At 32.6% G+C, this 26,143-nt stretch overlaps 1 protein-coding gene across 2 annotated transcripts in view; it reads right to left on the reverse strand.

The window, feature by feature from the left end:
- Positions 1–26,143, reverse strand: part of LOC143249489 (lachesin-like) — a 103,075-nt gene that overhangs the window by 74,928 nt on the left and 2,004 nt on the right. Inside the window, exon 1 of one of the 2 annotated variants that reach the window (XM_076499415.1) lies at positions 16,934–17,135. The exons of the other annotated variant lie outside the window; for it this stretch is intronic. Within the exon in view, the coding sequence (XP_076355530.1) occupies positions 16,934–17,012 (79 nt within the window). The 5' untranslated portion in view covers positions 17,013–17,135. Of the gene's footprint in view, positions 1–16,933; positions 17,136–26,143 lie in introns of those variants that run through there. 2 annotated transcript variants of the gene reach the window in all.

The raw sequence follows: 26,143 nt of genomic DNA on the forward strand, positions 1-26,143 counted from the left end.
ATGGTCATACAACCTAAGTTTCTGTTCCCTCACGCTATTATGGTTAACTACAGGTTTTGTTGTGTGATGCACTTCAACAAACTGCTCATATTAAATTACTAAATCCCACCAAGAACCTTTATTCCCGCATTTACTTCCTGCATGTTTTTCTGAACGTATGTAAACTATGCAATGAAGTCATAACTACCTGCATGTTTCACAGTCAGAACATTTTTTAAATTTATTATATAACAATATCCCCCTTCTCGAGGAAGGTCATGCCATCTACTAAACATCTTATCAGTTTATATATTCTTAATTTTCCAGTAGGGAAGTCTATTCCATATGAGTATTCTTAGCTTTGGTTATTTCGAAATGTAGCGTCTGATGGCTACTTTCAAAATTTCCTTTATTGTGCTTCATTTTTGTCATCAGTTGTTTCTCCTATACAGATACGGTACTTGCAACTGCCCACTAATAATATTATCTCAAGGCTGAAGAGAGTGTAACCCTTTGATGCTCATCCAGTCTTCTGGGTGGAATGGGGTCACGATTAAAAAAAAACAACTTTTGCTTCTAATTGTTCCAGATCAAATGACGAGTTTTAAGACTGAACAGAAGGTATCCTGGGTAGTGACTTATGGAAACACACATATATTAGTGTTGAAATATTAATTTGACACACCTCTAATCTGGGAACCGAAATGGACAAATTAGCAGGAATGTAGGAGAAAATAATTCTCTGTCATTTACATTTTTGTCACAAATGCTAGGCCAGTTTAATTCTAACATTTCTCCAGCATTTGGTGTTTAAACGTTTACCTCTTGTTATATTTTTGTATTGGAATAAAAATAATTACAAGCGTAAAATAAAATAAACACGCAGTTTTAAAAGCAGTGTTCAAGAGCCTTTGCATAAGTTGTTCTACATATCGATTGAACTATTTAAAGTCAGTGCAAAAGAGGAACAATCTCCCAAACAAGTAAGGAAGCTTATTACCAAATGTTAGCGTTTCACGCCTTTCAAGTGTTTTACATTTTACCATGTTAATACCAGATAGTTTATGTTTCAAAACAGAATTATACAGTAAATAGAATCTTTTCTTGAGTTATATATGAATTTAGCCCGGCATGGCCTGGTGGGTTAAAGCGTTTGACTCGTAATCTGAAGGTTGCGGGTTCGAATCCTCATCAAACCAAACAGGCTCGCCTTTTCAAACGTGGGGGCGTTATAATGTGACTGTCAATTCCATTATTCGTTGATAAAAGAGTTGTCTAAGAGTTGGTGGTGGGTGGTGATAACTAGCTGCCTTTTTTCTAGTCTTACACTGCTAAACTAGGGACGGTTAGCGCAGATAGCCCTTGAGTAGCTTTGCGCGAAATTCAAAACCAAACAAAAACACATGAAATTTTGCATTTGGTGGCTCAAACAATCATCTATGTTTCATATCTATGCAATCCACAAGAGATTAGATATCTGTGTGTATGTGGCATGTGTATCATTACCGTGAAATAACAATATGGATTTTATAGATTGTTAAGCTCAATACTTGATGAGACGAGAAGCCAAAAATGCCGAAATCAGTTCTCCTATCAAATATATTCAACATAACAATTTTAATATTTTTTAATAATTCATATTTTATTCGTGTTCAAAATACGCACTGTTGTTGGCTATTTTAGTCATTTATATTACAGAACATCTTAATAAGTATCTCAAGACACCTGGATCATGTTATTATTATCTTTTTCTGCCAGTTAAGCAACATTTCTTGAAGTGTGATCAACAACCCTTAAGCAGGAAATTAATGCCAACAATTCTCTATTTTTAAGAAAGTGTTTTATTTTCTAATATTATATTCACAGCTGACTTTCACACAAATACTAATACTTAAATTGTTACATTCTGCAATCATATTTATTACTTTCTTGAAAAATCAATCGATAAATAACTATAGTTTTACATCGTCATTGATCATAAGTATGGTAGTACTTATAGTAGGAATAAGCCACATACGTTACATGTACAATAGAAATTAAAATCAGAGACATACTTAAAACAACATGTAAATAAAATTTTATAATCATTTTACACGTACTGGTGAGCAATAAACAAACCAGCTGCAGAGTAACAAGCCATCAAAGCACAGAGAAAGTTTGTAGAGCAAAAAAAAAATATCATAGTAACAAAAATTTGTTTGTCTGACTGACTGAATGACGTTGTTGAAAAGACTTATCTGTCTGATTTCACCTTACAAAAATCTAAATGCACATAACTGAATTAAATTACCTTGGCTAAAAGCTATTTTCTTACTTTTTACTCTTAACCCTGAAAATAATAAGTAATGGCAATAATCATTTTGCAATAATACTAACGAGCTAACAATACACTAATAGCCATATTATTACAAGTATGATCTGTGAGTTGCCAAGTGACAAATCTTCTTCATGTCACATGTGAGTGCATGTTTGTGCACGTGCTACGTAATTAGCGTGCAGTTGTATCACCTGGGTAAAGAAACGTCAAGAATTCTGTCATAGCAATCAATGTCTAAAATGCAATTTTCCAATGTGTGAACGAATGTTACCACTTCCAAAGCTTGACATATCTTTGTTCGAGAGCTCTGGACTGAAAGGAAGAGTGATCTGTTGTATAATATACTTCCGCATTGTGACCTATTGACACCTAAGATTGTACTTGACACCAGAAACAGGAAACAAAATCAGAGAAAATTAGAACATTTTATGTTAATAACCTTGAAAAGGCTTTTCTTTCATTGAATAGAATATTGCTGCAAGAATAGAGATAAGATTAGAAACAATAAATCTAAATATGCAAAACTAGCCTTAGCTCTTAATCGAACCAAAGGAGATGTTGCTACCTTGTCTAGATGGAAGAAACACTACAACAAAGATATCAGTAAAAGCCAGGAAATGTTGAGAAATAATTATAAGAAAAGCTATGAAAAGGACAGGTATCGAGCCCAGTCACTCACGAGACTTGGTACCAGAAAAAGCTGGGACAAACATAAAAAAAATTGAGAATTAGGAATGAGAGCACCAAAAGGTAAGGAAATAAGATAAGAATGGACAAGATATTACCACACTTGGTGTTTGCTTTTTTATTTACTTATGCAACTCAAAATGGGTGTTGCTATCGTTACGCCATTCTTACTTCGAGTTTTACTTTGAACTTTGATCCAGTTATAATTTTATCAGTAGCTAATCCTTTGCAAATATTCAACAAATTTAAAAAATGAAAATAGTTAGCGGTTTTAAAACTATTATTTTGTACAACCTATTACTAGTCAGATAGCTATAATATCTCCCATTAGTAAAATTCGAGCTTTCTGTCTCAATTCCAACATCAAACAATCCGCTATTACGATGTCATATATTTCGTTACGGTTATATAATTTGCTCACATACATGCTTCTATACTTGGTTGCTGAACCAAAGTTTACAACATAGAAATTCAGCTATATACATCTTTCATTTAGTTTGAACAAGTATCAAGTTACAAAAAACTCACATTCAATTCGAAGTTGTACCACATCAAAAAACCAATTGTTGTAATGTTATCTCGTCTGTTCCTACCTTGTTTACTTGCTTCTTCTGTACTCCCATTTCCACTTCCAAATTTTTTATGTAAAAATTTTTTACACTTCTTAAAATTATTTTTTCCCATTAGAATTTATTTTTGAATTGCTTTTGGTTTTCGCGCAAAGCTACACGAGGGATATGTACGCTAGCCGTCCGTAATTTAGCAGTGTAAGACCAAAGAAAAGGCAGCTAGTCATCACCACCCACCGCCAATTCTTAGGTTACTCTTTTACCAACGAATAGTGGAATTGACCGTCAAATTATAACATCCCCACGGCTAAAAAGGTGAGCTTGTTAAGTGTGACAGGAAGCCGAACGCCTTAACCCACTTGGCCATGCCGGGCTTTCCCCATTTGATGTTTTGTGTTTTCTTATAGCAAAGCCACATCGGGATATCTAGTGAGCTCACTAAGGGAGTCGAACCGCTGATTTTAGCGTTGTAAATCCGTAGACTTACCGCTGTATTAGCAGGGGCTCCCCATTTGAACAAAATAAATATAGTTACACATAAGCTGAATGAAACCAACCAGAACTTTAAATCAAATGTTTGTATGTTTTCAAGTATCGTACTTTGTTTTAAATTTTTCCCAAAACTCAGTAACCGATGTGTGATTTCCAAATTGACGTATACAAACATAAATCGACTTCATTAAGCCGCACATAAGATGTGCTGTAACATTGTTCTTTTCACAGTTCCGGTAAAGCTATTATCCATTCTCCTTGTTTTGGTGACAAATATAAATACAGCTGGGTTTTATTAAAGTATTTTATCCACTCGTGTGAGTCAACTACAATTCATGTGACTTATAACGCTAAAATTTGGAGTTGGACCACCCGCAGTAGGTAGAGAGCAAATAGCTGATTGTGTAGTTTTGAGCTATAAATGAAACAAAATCTTTAAGGGATAACTCTTAAATTTCAAAGATATGCGATCAACTTTCATGTTCATTTCTTATTGCTTTGAATCTTTCACGATATTAGTTATAAAAATGTATTTTTCCTTTTACTGGAGGCCTGGCATGGCCAGATGGTTAGAGTACTCGACTCGCAATCCGAGAGTCGCGTATTCGAATCTCCGTCACACCAAACATACTCGCTCTTTGAGCTGTATGGGTGTTATAATGTTAAGGTCAATCCCACTATTCGTTGGTAAGAGAATAGCCAAACAGTTGGCGGTGGGTGGTGATGACTAGCTGCCTTCCCTCTAGTATTACACTGCTAAATTAGGGATGGCTAGCGCAGATAGTCCTCGCGTAGCTTTGCGCAAAATTCAAAACAAACCAAACCTTTTATTGGAAGTTATTGGAGGCATTATACTCATTAGTACTGATATCTTGGAATGAAACATCTTGCATGAACTTCCTAATTAGAATGCCAGTTTATTCAGTAGGGGTGTAAACAACTGTTTTTCATTAGAAATAAACATAGAGATAATGTATGTGCTATTTCAAGCCCATCTACGTTTGTTCCAATTGAACATCTTGTACTAATGAAAACAAATTAAGAATAAAGAAAAATCTAATTTCTAAACCAATGTTATTCTTTCCTTAGCCACTATTTCAGAGACCGTTAATGTTCAGGCATAGTAATTCCTATTTCTGAGCTACTGGTTCTGCCTCTTCAAACAGAATTAAGTGACATTTTTATAACGCATTCACGGATGGAAGTTTGAAACTTCTTCAGCGCGATCATATCTCCAACCACGAACCTACTATCTGCAGCCACGAACTTTAATCTCTAGATGACGTCCTGTACATATTTTAGAAAATTGTTTAAATTACACTAAAGACTAAAAATGAGTTCCTTTGATTGCAAACAAATAGTTATTAAATCAAATTATGAAATAAAATATTTATGCTTTCAAATACTGAAGCAGGTAAAATATAATAATACATTTTCAGCCGCGGCATAATGGCTCATGGAATGGCTCTGCTTGTTTTCCTTTTTTCTACTTTTTTTTTAAGTACAGAGTTTTAGATCATAGATCCGTTGTTTATCGACAGAAATAAGATCTAAGTACAGTTTTGGACTCAGAAGACCAAACCCTTTCGATTGATGAATTTGATCACGCTCAAAGTCTCATAGATTTACTTACTCTAATCCTGCCTAAAAGAATTTCAAGTTGCGGGTAGGCTGTTAAAGATCAAGATGAGTAATAAAATCAAATCTCGTATACGCATGCTCCGGGTTTGCTTTTGGTGGCATACAAAAATATCTAATATGTAATGCTAAGTTTTTATGTATTTGTTCACATCTTTCAGTACCTATAATTAAAAAGATATGAAACACATTTTAATATCTACGATGTCACATTCTTAGTGTCAAAAAAAATTTATAATCTAATTTCTTTCACAGGAAGTGTGTGAGTACGTCGGAGGTGGGTAGAAACTAATTTTGAAATGTTGGTACAACTACATATAATCCGAATTTTTCTTTATGATGGGTCGTATCGAACTCATTACAGCTACCACGTATTTGAACACTATTTCAAAAAGTTACTACACTAATGTTGAAATTTAGTTTTTCGCTCGTACTGTTATTCAATATTTTGACTACATTATATTTTTAATTTGTCGTTCGTCTGTTTTACGTTAACCTAAGAAACACAAATACTGGAAAAGTATTTATTGCTAAAGAACTATATCAATGTTTATATTTTATCATAAGGCATTCGACAGAACACATACCTCTAACTGGTGCTTTCGGAATGTTACATGCTTGAAGAGAAATAAATCCGTGATATTTATCATATAAATATATATTTTCAATTTAATATTTGGTATATTTTTTGTTAAAAAAATAACTTAAAAACATTCGTGGCCCGACATGAGCAGGTGAATTAAGACGTTCGACACCTAATCTGAGGGTCGCAGGTTCGAATCCCCGTCAAACCAAACATGCTCGCCCTTTCAGCCGTGGGAGCGTTATAATGTGACGGTCAGTCCCATTATTCGTTGGTAAAATAATACTACAAGAGCTGGCGGTGGATGGTGATGACTAGCTGCCTTCTCTCTAGTCTTAAACTGCTAAATTAGGAACGGCTAGCGCAGATAGCTCTTGTGTAGCTTTGCGCAAATCTTAAAACAAACCAAAGACATTCGTACCAGTATACTAGTTGTTCTCTTGACAAAAGATCCAGAGGTAAGTTTGTCTTCTCATTCTACTTTGCTTTTGTAAATGATTCAACAAACAATGCCAACATGTTTGGACGAAAACAAACAGAAAATATATCTAACCAATTCTTCGGTAAAAAAATAAGCTTGTATAACTTTAGAGGTTTGCATTAGTTTCGTCACTTTCCATTAGTGGCGCTGATGTTACGATTCGATACCGCCAAAAAAAGAAAAGAAAGAAAAAGACCTCGTTTCGCACTCTGAGGCTGTGAGACAGTCGTGAAAGTGATGACCAAATCACTCTGTTTGGTCTGACATGAATAATCCAAGAGCTGGTGATGAGTGGTGTGTTAACCAACTGTTTCTTCCCTCTAGTGTATCGCTTTCAAAATAGAAACGACTGGTGAATATGAATATAACTCCAGAGCAGCTTTATTTTAAAAACATCACACAAACAACAAATAAATTCTTATAGAAAGTATACTTTATACTTAACAGATTTAGTAGCTTAGTGTTTATAAATGCACTTATCCATATCTTAGTAAAATGACGAGTGTTTTTTGGTTTGTTTTTTTTCCAAACAATGAGACAAATAAAATTTATGCCATGTGCAATATCCAATCTAAATCTCTTTATAATCGAATTGTTTCTCAAATTACATATTTACGCATCTATTCCACAACAGAATATTTAGTTGTGCTCACTGCGGGTATCGAAATCAAATTTAACGTTATAAAAATACAAGCTTTACTCTCAATCGTTGGGAAGGGGGCGTGAAATAGTTTTATTTCATGTTTGATAAAATTGTATTAACCCATAGTAATGTTTCGTTTGTTATAGATTATTTATTCCTGATCACATCTAATTGGTATCTATAGCAAGATTTTATTTTTCACAGAAAATGTCGAGTCTGGAGTATTTATAAAAGCAAATAACAATGGATTTATTTCAGTTTAGAAGAAGTATCTTGACATTTAGCCAAACGTTATAAAAATAATTTTCAACTAATTAATTTCAGATTTTTTTCGGTGGTCATCCTTGTGGTATGGATATTGTTTTCAACTGATGAACAGGTATAAAGTTTTGAACCAATAACTTTAGTTTGTTTTTTTTCATATATTCTTACTACAAAAATATTTATACCACAATAGTAGTTTCTAAGAAGCTACTAACCTTTTTGATTTTGCAAAAAGAGTTTTTAATTAAATTTCATTTGCATCTTCCTAAACCGTTACATATTCCTATACACAAAAATGTTAGTCGTTTTTAGTTGAAATAATGCCGTCAAATGTTTTTCTTTTAATTCAAAATAGAATTTTAATTTAAAAAGTCTTTTTTCTTTAACAGTCGTAATTTGCTTAAAACAGAATATATTAAAAACAGTTTACAGAGAACATAATTAGCTACTGAACTTAAGTTTCATCTTTAAAAAATGCGTTTGTTTCTGTCAATCGAACAAAAAAAACACTCAATAGTATAATTTATAATAGATTAGAAGTTCCACAACGACAGTACTAATTACGTTTTCTTTTCTAGCTAGTTAATGTTGCTTCCAACGCAGCTATTCTCAGTGCTTTGATTAGGCTTCACACTAAAATAAAGTGCAGGATAAAATACTAGTCGGAACAGCAACTTGGTATTTGTAAGGGTTGCGAATGTATTACATACATTCATATATTGTAGCTCAGTTTTTGTTAGAACTGTGTGTTTCGGACTATCTGCTGTGTCCACCGATGGAAATCGAACCCCTGATTTTAGCATTACATTTCGAAAATTTACCGCTGTCTCACCGGGTGGCCTTTGCAATTAGTTATTGCTTCAAACTGAATAAAGTTCGTTATAAAGATCTTTTACTTATTTGAATCTTTCGTAGAATGCAGGATTATGCAGCAGCTTGAGAGTCATTAAACCAGGATTTATTAAAATAAATTGATATATGTAAATTCCATGATAATGAGATTTTTAGAAATTAGTTTTGCACAATGTTTAATTTACATTTTATTTTGTCTGTCTAATACAAGCGTGTTCTTTTTGCCATATAAAGTAGCAGTGTAAGACTAAAGAGAAGGCAGTTAGTTATCACCACCCACCTCCACCTCTTGAGCTACTCTTTTACCAAATAATTATGGAATGCACCGTAACATTATAAAGCCCCCACCGCTGAGAGGGTAAGCATGTTTGGTGTGACTGGAATTCGAACCCGCTATCCTCAGATTATAAGTCGAGTGCCTTAACCAGCTGGCCATGCTGGGCTATCTCAAAGAGTACTAGAATATCCTAAATGGATCTATAGGTGTACCTCAACACAACATAGAAAAAATTACATTGTAAAAATTGAAAGCTTTCATGCTAGTTAAATACTTATATGAAACGAGTTTAATCTCATTGTATACCCACTTACCTGACCACTTGCATATATACTGGCACTTACGTGTATCCACCTAGTAATGGTTTCTGTTAAGTGAAACGGTTTTAGTTTTTCTTTAGTGTTATATGTGCCGTAAAATAAATTAAGGAATATTAAGATATTTCTTTTCAATAAACAGAATGTTCCAAATGCATAATCTTACCAAATTAAACATAATAGTCAGAAGCATAAATTTACGTATCACATGTAATGGCCAAATAATGTTGTTTGTATATTTTAATATTTTAATTTAGTTTAGTTAAAAATGCAGCGTATTGCCGCGTTGTCTACTAAGTTGCAGAACGAAGCATGTCTACACATTTAAAATAATCCATTTGCAATGTATTCAGCTATTGAAAATAATAGTTGTTGTTTTAATGGATGTAGCTGAAAAGGCCATAAAATTACTCTGGTTTCTTTATATTACCGTGAATAATGTTATAAATAATGGCAAACACTTATCATTAACAGCTGAATACTTTAAATCTTAATATCTTTGACGTCCTCACTTAAGTTATATAAACCGAAAATAGCAAGTGTCTTAATTTCATCAATTATCATTTTTGTTTGAGTAAAACTGTTATTATATGTGAGTCTCTTTTGTTAAACAAGTTGTCTATAAATACTTTTAAGTAACATATTTTTCATTTATTACTCAGGAACTCCTTTGCCTTGTTAAATATCTCTCCGATACACAAACTGCAAATATTTCAGTACTGGTATAATTCTTAAATTAAGAAAATTTGAATTAATTTAATTTCAACAACAGAATTTACAAACAGGTTTGTGTCAAAGAAGAGACCGTCATATATCAGTTTGTTTGTTGGGTGCATTGAATATCTTGTATTAATATATCTTTTGCATTTTCTGTTCAACTTTACACTAGATATATTGATGACACCATGAATGCCACCTCTCATAATAAATTTGAGCTGCACAATATCGTGAGAATCCTTTTCAACGGTCACAACCTTTGGAATTTACTGAAACGTTTCTCAATAGACTGCTTCAATTATTTCCTTTATATCAACATCCCTAAAAGAAATAACTATCTAACCACATCCATTCCTTACAAACCCATAAATTTACACTCATTACGCTACTATTTTTGTTTTTCACATTTATTCTGCATTCCAATCTGACTCTCAATTTATTCGTTTCAGTATTTTCCATAATAGTTACTTTACCAAGACTTGTATACTGTGTTATACTGCAAACGTGGTTATCCTGTTTTTACAACGATTTCTCTATAGAGCTGTTTCCATTCTCCGATTTAAGACCTTCAATCGACACAATGGACGAAGTGTCATTAGCGCTTTCTATTCTAAATTATTCGAGCTTTATAAAATATTTGTTTTCATTTTAATAAACTATATTTTGTATCTCGTTTTTATTCTCTTTTTAGACAGTGTTGTGATTATTGTTTTAGTCGATCTCACATGCGCATGATTTTGTTGTTATTTGAAGTTTAGTTCATGAACAGTACAAAAATCCCATCATGCAGCTTAGCACTTATGAAGACAGACAAATTTTGGATGTGACAAACAGAAAAATGCTTCATGTTACACAAGAGTTTTGGATTCTGAGCCAAATTGACATTGGCATTCCCTTCGCGCCAAACATGCTCGCCCTTTCAGCCGTGGGGGCGTTATAATGTTACGGTCAATCCCACTATTCGTTGGTAAAAGAGTAGCCCAAGAGTTGGCGGTGGGTTGTGATGACTAGCTGCCTTCCCTCTAGTATTACACTGCTAAGTTAGGGACGTCTAGCACAGATAGCCCTCGAGTAGCTTTGTGCGAAATTCAAAAACAAACAAACACAAGAGTTTTGAATATTTTATAATATGTAAAACTGGAGTTGAAATTGGAAAACGTATTTTAAGTATATGTACATACATACATATATGTTTAGAAGAGTTAACTATTAGAAAAGCAAATACATTAAAAGGAAGGATAGCTCGAACTTTACGCATAACATCCAAACTTTAGGTACATATATGCAACTAATAACATCATTTACTTGGTTTCCTAACCACATGTACAGCGTTGGTTAGGGCACTCGACTCGCAGTCTGAAGGTTGAAGGTTTGAATCCCCATCCTACCAAATATGCTTACCCTTTCAATCGTGTAGACATTATTATGTTACGGTTAATCCCACTAATCATTGGTAGAAGAGTAGCCTAAGAATTGGCGGTGGGTGGTGATAACTAGCCATCTTACCTTTTGTCTTTTGTTAAGTTATAGGTAGCCCTCGTATAACTTTCTGCGAAGTTCAGAACAAACAAACAACATTTCAAATAATACTATCGTTTACACAAATTATTCCATAGAACGATATTTCAAACCTATAAGACTTTTTTGTGTAAATAAAAGCGTTAAAGTGATGTTTTTACTGTTTCTACCATATAACATATGAATATCCATTATGCTTTTAATAATAGATGAATACATGTTTATTATGTCCTATAGCATATCAGTGTGGTAAAAAATTCCACTGATGGTTAGGTTTCTTGTAGGATATTATAAATTATTATTAATACTGTTGTAGTATTATGAATCTAAATTTATTTTCCATCACTAACATGAATAGAAAAATTATACAAAGGTTGTGCTTAATAAACTGTTTTATCTAACACTAAAAACATCACTATAATTAGCTCTGTTATTATCCGGATGTTAATTTTATTAATAAAACTGTTAATATGTTAAAACAACAGTTTAACAACTCAGTTTAAATAACAACAAGATGTACTACTAAACTGAACAATTATAGGCTTCACTGTAATAGTATGACACCTAATAAGATCCTATGTTATTAATAAGATGAACAATTATAAGTTAAAGTATAGTAGCACAACATCTAAAAATAGGTGAATATCATTTGCGAGATACTAAATCAAAATATTACCTGTTACAACACACGAATAATAAAACCTAATAATATCAAATTTACTACCAAATTGAAAAAGTTACATATTAGAGTATATATATATATATATATTGTAGTATGTGGCAACTAACAATCACATATACCACGAAAGTTAAAGATTTCACGTTGTACTATACTAATATGGCATCTAACAATAATACGTACTCCTAAATTGAAAAATTACATGTTACTGTAATTTTCTGCACTTCTGCTATTACTAGCCCTCGAGTAGCTTTGTGCGAAATTCAAAAACAAACAACAAACTTTCAACTTTAAGTTCGCTAGCGTAAAAAGAAACAAACCATGATCCCCCGAGATTTTCAAGACGCTTCAATGTACTAATGAAGCTCTTCCATTATCCGCAATTGCTCATAAAGCTACCCCAAGACACCGCCCTTTGTATCTTAGCATATGTGCAAAGTGTGGTTCCGTTGGATTTTCTGTGAAGGTACACTTTCAAACAAAAGATATCCTGGATTTCGAGAGAGGACTGGAATACAAAATAACGTGATAAATTTAGAATCAGTGGCCGTGGAAATCTATTCTTAGACTTCCCACCATGCCGGAAAAGCCTTGGTGAGGGACTATGGTATATAATTACAAGATATCACCAGAACCAATATAAATTCTTCCAGCCAATTTAGATTCTGATAGTTCCAGAATTGTAGGAGTTATATGAACATATATAAGTGAATACAAAGTTACAATTTAATTTAATAGGGGATTCATACGTAGTAGAACCTCTAATATGACTGAATATGTTTCTGGCCTTCGCATTTTTTAAATAAATACTGTTTTCTCTGTTTGTCACAATACATTTAACATTTTCAGAATTATTTAAGCTTCATCGTACGTATTTGTATACACGATTACCTTATATCACAGGTATAGTATTTGAGACTATTTTAAAATCTTTTTTTTAATGGTTACCTTTATTGTTTTGCCTCAAAATTCCCGTTCAGGGAGCCTATATCATAAAGCTTGTTAAACACGTTTTTTAAACTGTTTGTTCAGCAAGTCACTAGGAGGAATAAAAATACCATCAATGTAGCAATTATTAATTTCACTGATTACTATTAATCAATATATATTATTAAAAGATAACAAGAAAGAAACTTAATATTTTCTTCAGTTCCTTATATCAAGTGTTAACTGTAACACACACACACACAAACAAGAAAATAAAATTACTCAGTGTGATCCAACCGGTAATAAACAGTGTAAAAACAAGTCAGTAGTATGAGGGTTTATATAGTTGATCCACCTACTGAACAGTGTAAAAACAAGTCGGTACTATGAGGGTGTATATAGCCGATCCACCTACTGAACAGTGTAAAAATAAGTCGGTAGTATCAGGGTTTATATAGCTGATCCACCTACTGAACAGTGTAAAAACAAGTCGGTAGTACGAGGGTTTATATAGCTTATCCACCTACATATTCTTGTATATTCTTTTTGTGTCTTTAGAACCGTTTGTTGCAGTGGACTAGATGTATTGAAGTTATTTAGTGTTTCACTTTAGTTTTTGAAATTTTAGCACGTCATACTACGAATATGACAGTACGAGGGCTCGAGTTTTCCTTGATCAGAAGTAATTATAGAGGTTCTTTAGTGCTTCTCTCCGAGCAATCTTGCTAATTTTCTCAAAAATGTCCAGTGGATTGCTATGGTCTTGCCTAATGTATGTACTGCTGACAGTAATTGTTATCTCTTTTTATTTCAATTATGTTATTACGACTGGGGAGCTTTTATGAACTTCTATATATATAATCCTATTGTAAGTTAAATAACTAAGCGTGTGAGTATGTGTGTGTTACAGACATTTTATAAATTCGATGCTAAATAACAATTTGAATAAGCATTTTCATACTTTAATTATCAACCAGAAATCCGGTATGTAACTGAAAGAATGTTTTAACCAATTATGGTTAAGCACTGGTTTTACAGTAGAAACCAACAGAATGGTTCACACCCTGAACTTATTTCTACTTATCTTCAGCTCAACACGCTACGTGAGAACCATCAGCTTCAACAACAGCATCACGTTCTCAGATGAAGTTAAAGATACACTTGATGTAATTCCTGGTCTTACGAACAAGTTATTTTATAACAGTTGACAGCCACGCTGTGGGGATACCCACGTGTTTGTTTAAACGACCAAGACATGGTAACTTGTGGATTAAAAGAATTACCCTCAAGAATTGAACTATATCTTTTATTAATATGTAAATGTTCTCAAAACACATCGAACTTGTACCTGTGTATATATTCTGTATACTTCACTTATTAAGGCTAACATACGCAGTATCATATCTTCAGTATACTGGTCAATACTTTACTTTTATTTAGGAAAAAACAATTGATAATTTCCGAAGCAAGGTCTGTAATTTATCTGTTCTCAATAATTTTCCAACCATCACTCAACATTTCCCTAATTCTTCACGGAAAGAAACTGTGAAAAAGTTTAATAGAACAAGAAATGAATACCATCATGAAATTTATGAGTAGAGACAACAGGTCTAAAAACCATCAAAATTAACACAGTCAGAGAAATGTTGGTCTATCATAAACTAATTTTAAAATTGCAATATATTTATTACGTACGATAATAAAAAATAGGCTTATCCGGGACAGTGCTTTTTTTTAAATGTTTGTTTGTATTCTATAGTTGAATGTTAAAGAAGTTTAGGTGCAACCAACTATTCTTTCAGCTATCGCTTTACCCGTATCTTCAGATAACCAAGCCATAAACTTCAGAGCTTGCAACGCTTCCATTCAGGTTTCGATCGCCGTGATGGATACTGCCTTGGTACTTTGTACGGTTTTGCACAAAAACAATAAATTAAATTTTCCATGAGAATTAAATAATGTTTAAACGTGTCAGGTACAATATAATATAATATAATACAATATAATACACCATCGTTAATTTAATTGTATGTATTTTCATTAAACTTAATGTTCAATTCTGTAACCGCCTCAAAACATTAATTTTGAAATCAAGTGTGTAAATTATTTCTGTTTGGTTTATGAGCCAGAAATTTAGTGGAAAAAATACAAAGTTGCAGTTACCCCTTGAAGAACATTCTGAGAATCATTCTGTTGTTCTTTTTCTGCAAGAACATGCCAATGAAATTTCTTTAACATTTGAGACGTATAAATCAAAACATAAACTTCAGATTGAACATGAACATGATTCAATATTTTCTTTGTTTTTGGTTTAGATCACAATCAACGGAGCACGATTGAAGTAACTAGCTTAGTTCATATCTAATAGTTGTTGTTCAATAAGTCCATAAATTAAACAGTGTACGGACACCCTATGTGTGTAATATCATATTTGACGTGATGAGCTCTGGTATTGGGCGAGTGCTCTCGTCGAAACTAAATATAGCAGTTATAGTGTGATTCACTTATTATGATGAGCCCTGGTACTGGGCGAGTGCTCTCGTCAGAACTAAATATAGCAGTTATAGTGTGATTCACTTATTATGATGAGCTCTGGTACTGGGCGAGTGCTCTCGTCAGAACTATATATAGCAGTTATAGTGTGATTCACTTATTATGATGAGCCCTTGTACTGGGCGAGTGCTCTCGTCGGAACTAAATATAGCAGTTATAGTGTAATTCACTTATTATGATGAGCCCTGGTACTGGGCGAGTGCTCTCGTCAGAACTAAATATAGCAGTTATAGTGTGATTCACTTATTATGATGAGCTCTGGTACTGGGCGAGTGCTTTCGTCGGAACTAAATATAGCAGTTATAGTGTGATTCACTTATTATGATGAGCTCTGGTACTGGGCGAGTGCTCTCGTCGGAACTAAATATAGCAGTTATAGTGTAATTCACTTATTATGATGAGCTCTGGTACTGGGCGAGTGCTCTCGTCAGAACTAAATATAGCAGTTATAGTGTAATTCACTTATTATGATGAGCCCTGGTACCGGGCGAGTGCTCTCGTCAGAACTAAATATAGCAGTTATAGTGTGATTCACTTATTATGATGAGCTCTGGTACTGGGCGAGTGCTTTCGTCGGAACTAAATATAGCAGTTATACTGTGATTCACTTATTATTAAATTCTTATTTACTTTCACTCATAATATCTTCAAATTTAACACAAGTCAATATTTTGTGAATTATGTCTTAAGACGGAAAATTTTGTCTCAGTTGTTTTAATAATTAATGTTCACCAAAAACATACTTTGTAAAAATTATTTATAAATATTTAATTTTTATTTCGTAAGAGAAAACTGAATTAAATTGTAAAAAAAAAAAAACAGATTATACAGGATGCGATAAGCTATCAAATACTTTTCAAAATCTTTAAGGCAGAGTTTACACTATAAGCGTGTTTTGAGTGCTTTGTGTAGACTTTATTATCTCAAGGTTGTATTTCTCAGGAGCAAACAATTGTTTATCACTCACAGGTTTGTCTACGCTATTACAAGGAATGTGTGGAATCAATCATCAGTTGGTTATCCACTCGTTAAAACGCAAGAAGAAAAGACGTTGAACAACACGAACAAACTCTCTCAGAACGTGCAGTAAAGTGGTTTTACTGTTGAAGCTGATAGTTTGGTCTCGGAAAAATTGTGTTTATTTGAAGATGGTTTTAAATCAGCGGATTTTCTAATTTCTTTTTCAATTTATACATCTCTTCTTATAGTTTAACACTTATTTGAATTCGATTAAAAATACATTCTTGAAGATGAAAAATATTACTGTTCGTTATAACACATAAATACGTTTCACACAGCTATGTTTATCTATTATCTGGTCGAAAATGACAATTACTTTTATGAGCACTTGGTTAATATGAAACCGGTAAACAATGTCGAATATAAAAGTTAATGATGTTTAGGTCCTGTTGTATCTAGAGTTTAAACATTTAAACTCACCTTTACTTGGCTCTGTGTCTTCCATGCAGGTACTAATCAGGACGAGTGTTATGAAATATGGTCTAACAAGAGAGCACATGACCGGTGGGTGAGTGGCTAAAACAACCTTAGATATTTTGCATGATCATATATTTACTTTAGTTTATAAGCAGTAAGCAGTATTCTGTGTGAGTTGATTGATATACTAAGACGAACGAGCTGGTTTGCCAAGTTTATAAAGATAGAGCAGTCGTAGAAGTCGAGCCACGTCGTTCGCCAACATCTATGCGCAAGCGTATAATCTAATAAAAATACAAGTCTCGTGAACACGCGACATTCACAGTGAAAAATCATAACAACTTTAGGGTTTTAAATAATAGACTGTTAATAAAATGCTAGACAAAGGTATTGATTCCTCATTTTTTCTTTATACAGTGTTCTATTCTACTCTATAGAAATAAAATATTTAATTGCTAAAGTAATTGAAGAAATAAGTTCACGCTCTAATATTTCCTGAACGTCAACATATAATCTCTCACATGTTTTATTATAAGGAAATATAATTATAATTAACCTTTTTATATAGCTGGGTTGGATGAGTCGTACTTCGAGACATAAGAAGTTTGTTTGTTTGTTTGTTTTTGAATTTCGCACAAAGCTACTCGAGGGCTATCTGTGCTAGCCATCCCTAATTTAGCAGTGTAAGACTAGAGGAAAGGCAGCTAGTCATCACCACCCACCGCCAACTCTTGGGATACTCTTTTACCAACGAATAGTGGGATTGACCGTCACATTATAACGCCCCCACGGCTGAAATGGCGAGCATGTTTGGCGTGACCGGGATGCGAACCCGCGACCCTCAGATTATGAGTCGCACGCCTTAACACGCTTGGCCATGCCGGGCCCTCGAGACATACTAGAAGAGCTCGTAAATGAAATTATAGATTTTTACACAAAATCTGATTAAAAAAACACACAAAACATTTTGATCTAAAACAGCTCTTAGTCCTCTTAGTTACTAACATACGAAAAACTGTGTTTCATATCTAATGTTACCAATGTTTCGTACCTGGGAAGTGAAACATTTTAACCTTGGGAAAAAAGATCTAACTTTGTACAATAATAATTAGAACTTTAGTTGTTATCTAAATATCGATAAATAAATAAATTATACACAGCAAAAACACATTAGTAAGCTCATAAATAAGTCACTTTGATATTGTTGAAAAAAATATCACAGTTATTGTTATTATAAGAAGACGTATCAAATAATTGCTGGAAAACAAAAGAATGAATGAGGAAATATTTGTGGTTGTTTAGGAATAGGTGCTTAAACAAGAATCTTACCATATGATAACAACTGTGGTAAAGCAACCACATAGTGTGAGAAAAGGGTTAACATTTGTGAACAATTTGTTCAATTATTATAGAGATGGAAGATTGAAGGTAAAGACACATATGTATGTTAATAAAATTGTTATTTAAAAAAAATAATGGGTAAGAAGGTGTTAAAAATCTATTAGAAGTTTATGATAAAAGCGACTAAAACTCTATAAGTTTTAAAATGACTTACCTCTAATGTTAAGTGATAAAAATATCACCGAAAATAATTTTTATCAGACAATGTTTTAAATACGAATGTTTGAAAACTTGCTATTGTATATCAGCTCCAGTTTTGAATTTATTTGTATTTTTCCCCATGCAGACATTTTTCACAAATAGCACGAAGTAAACGCTGTGGAGAGAGATTTAAACAAACACAATTTAAACAAAGGTTTTTCCAAAACATCTGTTTGACAATGATCGTTCATAATATGAAACGTTAATCTATTAAACATTTAACTTGTAATTTTGTTCAAGTTAGGAAAAAATATGATAAGGCCGTACATATCTTCATAAAAAAGTTTTTAAAAACTTCTATATTGTTCGATAAAGAAACACACAATCGCTCATCGGTAGTAGAACATATTGAAGCTTAGGGAAACCAGACTTGGTGAGCATGTTAGTTACTATCTAAATAATAACCAATGAAGTGTAACAACGATTTAGTTATACGTATACACAAGTATTTATTCCCAGTTTAAAGATGCACTTCGTTATCAAGTAAAAATCGGGGGACGCGTACCACTCTGCATAAGCCACCTAAGCAATTAGTGTTAGATAAGTGCCCAAAATATTGTTAGAAGCAGAGACACATTACTGACGATCGGATACAATATAATTATTATTATAGGTTTTTCTCTTTGAGATGTGGATGCGTATGATATTAAGTTCTCTAATCAACACACTATGTCATTTTATTGTTGTCAATGAATATAACATTTTGAATGGTTTTATTTTTTATTCACGTAGTTAGCTTAATTTTGATTAGAAATTCTCAACGTAAATAAAAAAAATGTTAGAAAACATTGACAACTAAGTCTATTTACAACTTTGACCAGAAGAGGTAATAAACAAAAAAAATCATGCAGTTTATAAGAAATTCCAAAATTATGTAACTTGTATTTGTATATATATTCTCCTCGGGTGGTGTGCCATAAAAAGAACCACTTCAAAATGTTCTAAGCCTTGTGTAAAATTTTGTCATGTGTAGAATATTTTCGTCTTATTAAAAAGTTACATTTTTTTTAACAGTTTATCAACACAAATTATCTCCTGCAATTATGCACAAAGAGTTGAATAAAATGTGAAAAAATCCTGTTAATGTTTATGGGTCATACAGAGACAAGAAGGCAAACAGATAGAAACCTTATAATATTGCAGGTAATATTTTGAAATTCAGACTTATATAATAATGGAAATAGTTAACGAAATATACAGTAGATACACGGCCCGGCATGGCCAGTAATCTTAGTCATGCTTGTCCTTTCAGTCGTGGAGGCGTTATAATGTGACGATTAATCCCACTATTCGTTGGTAAAGGAGTAGTCCAAGAGTTGGCGGTGGGTAGTGATAACTAGCTGCCTTCTCTCTTGTCTTACACTGCTAAATTAGGGACGGTTAGCGCAGATAGCCCTCATGTAGCTTTGCGCGACATTCAAAACAAACAAACAAACAATAGATACACATACAGAAGTGCTAAATAACAACAATAACAGCATCCATATGTTGAATTATTAAATATTAGAAAATATTATTACAGGAAAACTACGAAAGGAAAGTGAATAAGCTGACGACATGTATTTGTTATGCATGTAAAGCTATTTAAGCTGAAACAGAGCAATACACCTTTTGTTAGTGCCATACAGTTTATAAATGTATGATGGTAAAATATTGTTCTAATTGATCTGTACCACTCTCAACAATCTTCTCAGTTTCAACCTACGCTTATAAAATATCCACATGAAGACTTGTTACCAGTGATGTCGAGAAACCCCACTTGTAGAGAAGAATATATATGTAAAAACGGTTCGTTTGAGTTGAGAAAACGTTTTTTACGTAGATGATCGAACAACATTTCGACCTTCTTCGGTCATCGTCAGATTCACAAAGAAAGAAAGAGGTAACTGACCGGAAGCTGACTACATATTTGAAAGGGGTTGTTTAACTGAGTGTCGGAATGTAGAGTACGTGCTGAGATGTTTGAATATATAATTTTATGTTATTTATTTTATTACTTATTACTATTATTTATTATATTATTTTTAATATAGGTAGAAAGGTGTTCCTTTGTATTGGTTTATTTTGGCCTGAGTTGTTAAATAAGTAAGGCTTTTTTAATTTTGCGTTTGTTTATGTTTGTTTCTTTATTTAGTATTTGAGTGTTTTCTATGGTTATGTTGTGTTTATTTGACTTGCACTGTTTAAAAACGTGTGAAGGTGACTTTTGTGTTCTTTGAATCTGGTTTCCATTTTTCTACTTGTTTCTCCAATATAGAAGTCGTGACAGTTGTCACATTGTATTTTATAAATAATGTTGGTGTTGTGTTTGTCAGTGTAGTTTTTACATAGTATAGACCTCAGTTTTGTGCCTGGCTTTTGAATAAATTTGGTATCAACTGGAATGTCATATTTTGTTACTAGTTTTTGCCAAATCTTGGTTATTTTTCTGTTTATGTCGGGAATATATGGTGTACAGCGGTATATGGTTTTGTGATTTTTTTGATTCGTAAGATATATTTACTTTTGTTGGTTGATTTTGCTTTCTGTCTAGGTGTGTGCGTATAATGTTTTCTACGGTTTGTGGAGGAAACTTATTGATGTTGATAAAGTATTATTTTATTTTGTCTAATTCATCGTTAATTTTATCTGGTGAGCACAGTTTTATGGCTGTGATTATTTGGTTTCTTAGTATGTTGAGTTTTCGTTTTCTTTCATGTGCTGAGTCTTAAGAATGTATAGTCCAATATGGGTGACTTTTCGGTGGATTTCTGGTTTAAATTGTGTATCGGTTCTTGTAATTTTGAGGTTAAGAAATGATATTTAATGTGATTGAAAAAAATGAAGTGTGTGTTCTGTAAATGTGAATCCCAAACCGTGTCATCTACATATCTGTACCAGTACAGTGGTGGATGTTACAATACAAGCTATTGGTGTGAGTTTTTCATCGTTTTTTTTTACCAATGAGATTAGGTTTTGCAGCATTTATACTATGCTTGAGAACATTGTTTTCTGGGTGAAGTTTGACTTCTTGATCATTAGTGTTGCTGAGGGAATAGTATGTTGGATCAGAATGAGCATGTACTTATCAGCATTCAGGGTGCCATCAACTATACGTTGATCACCGACATCATTCGTCGAAATTGTAGATATTGTACATTAACTATAAAGCTATTCTTAATCCAATCGAACAAATAAATAGTATAAACATTTATACAAAAGATATAAAAGGAAAGTAAATAAATTGTACAACTGACTTTTGTTATGTTAAAGCTCTTTAATTTAAACAAAGTAGCATTATATCTCTTTTTTTTCTGCTATACAGTTTATGAATATTATTCTGGAATATTGTTTTAAGCCGCTTTTTGCCTTTTCATCTTCCTAGTTTTTACTTACCCCCCAATCCTAGAGAATATTCATAATGAGGCGGGCTTGTTACAAAAAAAAAAAAAAACTACTGCTGTAAATTTATCACTGGCCTCTTTACCGACAAGATATGGTTTTACTATATTTCTGGTATATTTGAGAATATTGTATTGCTGGATGACATTTTTCTTTACGATTAGCGGTGTTTCTGCGGGAATAATAGTATGATGATTTAGATTTAACCTGTGCTTGTCAACAGTTAGGATGCCATCAGCTATATATCTACAAACGTCTACTAATCCCTATCAGATTTTATAGAAAATGGTATACGTTAGCTATGATGCTGTTTTTGTGTTCACATTCATTGTTTGTTTCTGAAAAACTCGAACTATGATTAATCTGTAAAAAGCATACGCCTCCAACTTTGCTCATTTCACTGTTTGTGGTCCGATGCTAACTAAAACCTTTTAGATTGGTTACTTATCGCCGCAACTGTTTTCGATTAACTAAAATTGCTTTGAGAACACATTTTTAATGTGTATATTACTATTCTCGAGATAGTTTTTGAAGTTTTATCAAATACAAGATTATCGACGTGATGTGTATCAGACCGTTGTCTATCGTGAGATACTGAAAATAACTTGTAAGAGATAAAGCTTTCTACCTTAACTGCTTCTTTTAACGGTACCAGTGTTATATACCTTCTTTAGATTCTTGTCTGCAATTTCTGCTTAACATTGAAAATTTTCGTATTTTTTATTGCATAATTCTTGTCCAGGCAAAAACATTTAGTAGTTTTAAACGTGATCATATATTATTTCAGTTACTGACTTATGACTGGATACACACTTTTTCTATTGCACGTATTACGATTTCCTGTACTTCGAAAGGCTTTATTCTGTCGTAGTACTTTCTCATTTGTCGCATAACAACCAATCACAGTATAGCCTGTCAGCTGGAGACTATACTATAGTATGGTTTACTTTTATACGATACTACGTGTGGCATTTTCGTTGTATTTTATTAAAGTATCCTGTTGACTTTCCTTATCAATAATTATTTCCAATACTGTATAAAAATAAGAATTTTGTTCCAAATGCGCACTACTGTTCTTATATATTGTAACAGCAATTTTTGTCGTTATAAATTCTTGATGGCTTTGGTATGCACAGCTTTTTTATTCGTTCAAATATTTTGTATGCTAAACATTATCCCAAAGTAATTTTTTACACTTAAGTATTTAAAAACTACATAGTTGGGTACAGTTATACATTTTAGTTTGTTTTGTCTGGAATAAGTTCCATTTCATTTGTGGTAAGAAAGATGATGATATCTGATTTGGGCACGTACAATGAAAATGGTAGTTTATATCTGGAAACACTTTGCGTGCAATATTTACCCATTCAGAGAGGCGACAAATATTGAGGACTAATATTTAATACAATGTTTTTAAATGTACCACACGTGAACGTGAAATATAGTGCAGTATTGTTGACATAGATTAATTTAAAGTTATTTTTTGTTTCACAGATAACAGGAAAGATAACCTCACCAAATGAACCAATTCAGAATATCGTGGAAAAATGAAACATTTATTATTAAATATAATTGGAAACCACAATAATCCTGATCTATTAATGCTAAATAAATTCAGCAATATGAGATAAGTAAACGTACCTTTATATCAGGTTTATATAAATATATATGCATGTTTTAATTGTATATAAATAAAGCTCAACAAAAAGAGAAGTACTTTACCGACAATACATTGTGACTTATTTATTGTCATATATTTATTTTATTATTGATGTTTGTTTTAGTTAAATATATATATTTAGAAATGAATGTAATATATTGTTAAATCTGTGTTGCTAAATTCTCGTCAAGACGCGAAAAGTGTAGAAGATTGTCGAGTGTAAAATTCAACAATATATGTTGCTACATAAATACTACTGTTTCGTCTACATTGTTGTGCAGGCTGAAATTAGAAGAAACTCTTCTCATGTCTATAAATGTAACCAGCGTGATGCGCCAAGAGACAGTACATATTGTTGGTTTGCTACAGTTGAGGTACTGTAAACTTTGGAAGCTATAATACTGATCGATATGATACTTATTAATCGGTAATTTCACCAGGAATGTTCATAGTTTTCGAACATTACAGACTATTAAACTTCAGCGGATTCACGTCCGATCTTAATAGTTTTACGAAAACGTTATATATTTTACTTCAGCGGCGATAAACTCAACGCGTGGCTGGCGAGGAACGAAAACCACAAAGCTAGATAGCTCCTTGTTAAGTAAATTGTATCTATAATTCTATATCAACTCAAAATTAATTTGCTCATCGTGAACTTTCGATAAGGTATCAATAAAGTTCCAGACCAGAAAGAAGACTCCTTATCACTTGCAAGTTTGTGTAACTTTTGAACAAAATAATATTTCTAATAACCGTTACTGTAAATTGTATTATTATTTGTATATTAAAATATATTTGTATTAAAAACAAAACTTTCTGTATCAGTTTCGTGGGCAAATATTGTAAATTATATATGTATATATATACATTGATATTTATTTAACTTCTCAATCTAAATTATCATTTAACTCAGTTTCAGGCTAATCGAAATTATATATGTTACTTAATAACATAAACATATTGAACATAACTTCTTATTCGCTAATTTACCAGCTTATTCTATTTACTTTGATCCACACTACCTAAAATAATAAAAATCTGTCGTATTTAACTCTAAAGGAAGATCTCTCATTAAAATATGTAACTTCTAATGACAGTTACCTATCTCATTTTATACACACTGGAGGAATTCAAGGTCTTGATTACATAACTGCTATCGCCTTAAGCAAAGATGGTCGTGGCTTGGTTTGTTTTGAATTTCGACTTACAAATCCAGGCCTTCAACAATAGGTGTAGTCAGTGCAATACTGAAAGATACACAAACTGTATTCAATATAGTTACATGATTGTTTACTAACACACCTTCGTTTTTTATTAATGTTACTTAAAATGATAAAACTAATCGTATTTGGCTCTAAAGGAAGATCTCTCATTTCCATTAATTCTGATAAAAAACCGTGCATTTATGAGCAGACAACTTTCCTCATTAAATGAGACGCAGTTTTTCAAAACACTTAAATTGATACGAATTAATAGGAAACCAGAAATATTATATTAAACCCTTGTTTTTAAATATTACTGCCACTTTGCTGGTTTTGCTCGTGTGTACGTGCCTAGAAATCATCCAGTTCGGTAACTATGCATCTTCCACCAATAAAGTAATTTTAAAGAAAAAATAATAATACAATTTAGCTTAGATTAATTACTTCAATATTTGTAATTGAAGCTCAACCCAGAAGAATATAAGGTTATAATTGCACGTTTTATTAAAACGTATATACGTGTGTCAGCTTTCGTACACGTAAGCTATAGAAAAGTGGATCACGCGTTTTACTTATTTCAACGAATACGCTTTATAGTGTTCATGATAGTGACCAAAGAAAAATTATATAACCCTTTCGCTGAAACAATAACCCCAGTATTCTCACACAAACTAAATTTGTATCATTAAACTTTATCAAATATTTTTATACATTAACTGTAAAAAAGTTTCCATATATAAAAATAAATAATATCATTCATCTCTATCTTATAAACAGATAAGTTCTAGTGTTATCGTACAGATTTCTAGATATAAAGATCCATAATTCCCGTATCGTTGTCGCAAAAACGCGCTTTTCATTTTGAAACCGATCAAATCTCATTAATAGTGAGCCAGTTTAGTTTCATTTATGTGTGTTTGTGTGTGTTTTCTTACACATATATGTTTAAAATTAGGAATAGCTAATGCAATGGCTCTTGTATGGTTTAGCGAGAATTTCTGGAACATATAATCAATTAAACTATTATCACATTACAACTTTGACCTTTATGAGTTGCTCCTACACGTTCAAAGCCAGATTTTTACCATGTCCACACAGTTTAAAATTCCTTTCAAACAATGATTACCGCGATCAAAACGTCAGGTCTCCACCATACTGTACTAACTCACATGGCTATTGAATTCAGCTTATGAAAGTACAGCATATACGTTTCAGAAACTGCCCGGTGTGTTTCAGCTTCGCATATTATTTTCTCAAAACTGTTTCATCTCTTACTTGTTTTTTTCAATTGTTTCATTAAGGTTCATGAACTTTCAGAAAGGCTCTACGTATATAAACATGTTAATTAATTAAGATTGTGTATGT

This window comes from Tachypleus tridentatus, chromosome 4, assembly GCF_004210375.1.
Source record: "Tachypleus tridentatus isolate NWPU-2018 chromosome 4, ASM421037v1, whole genome shotgun sequence".
Taxonomy (NCBI): Eukaryota; Metazoa; Arthropoda; class Merostomata; order Xiphosura; family Limulidae; genus Tachypleus; species Tachypleus tridentatus.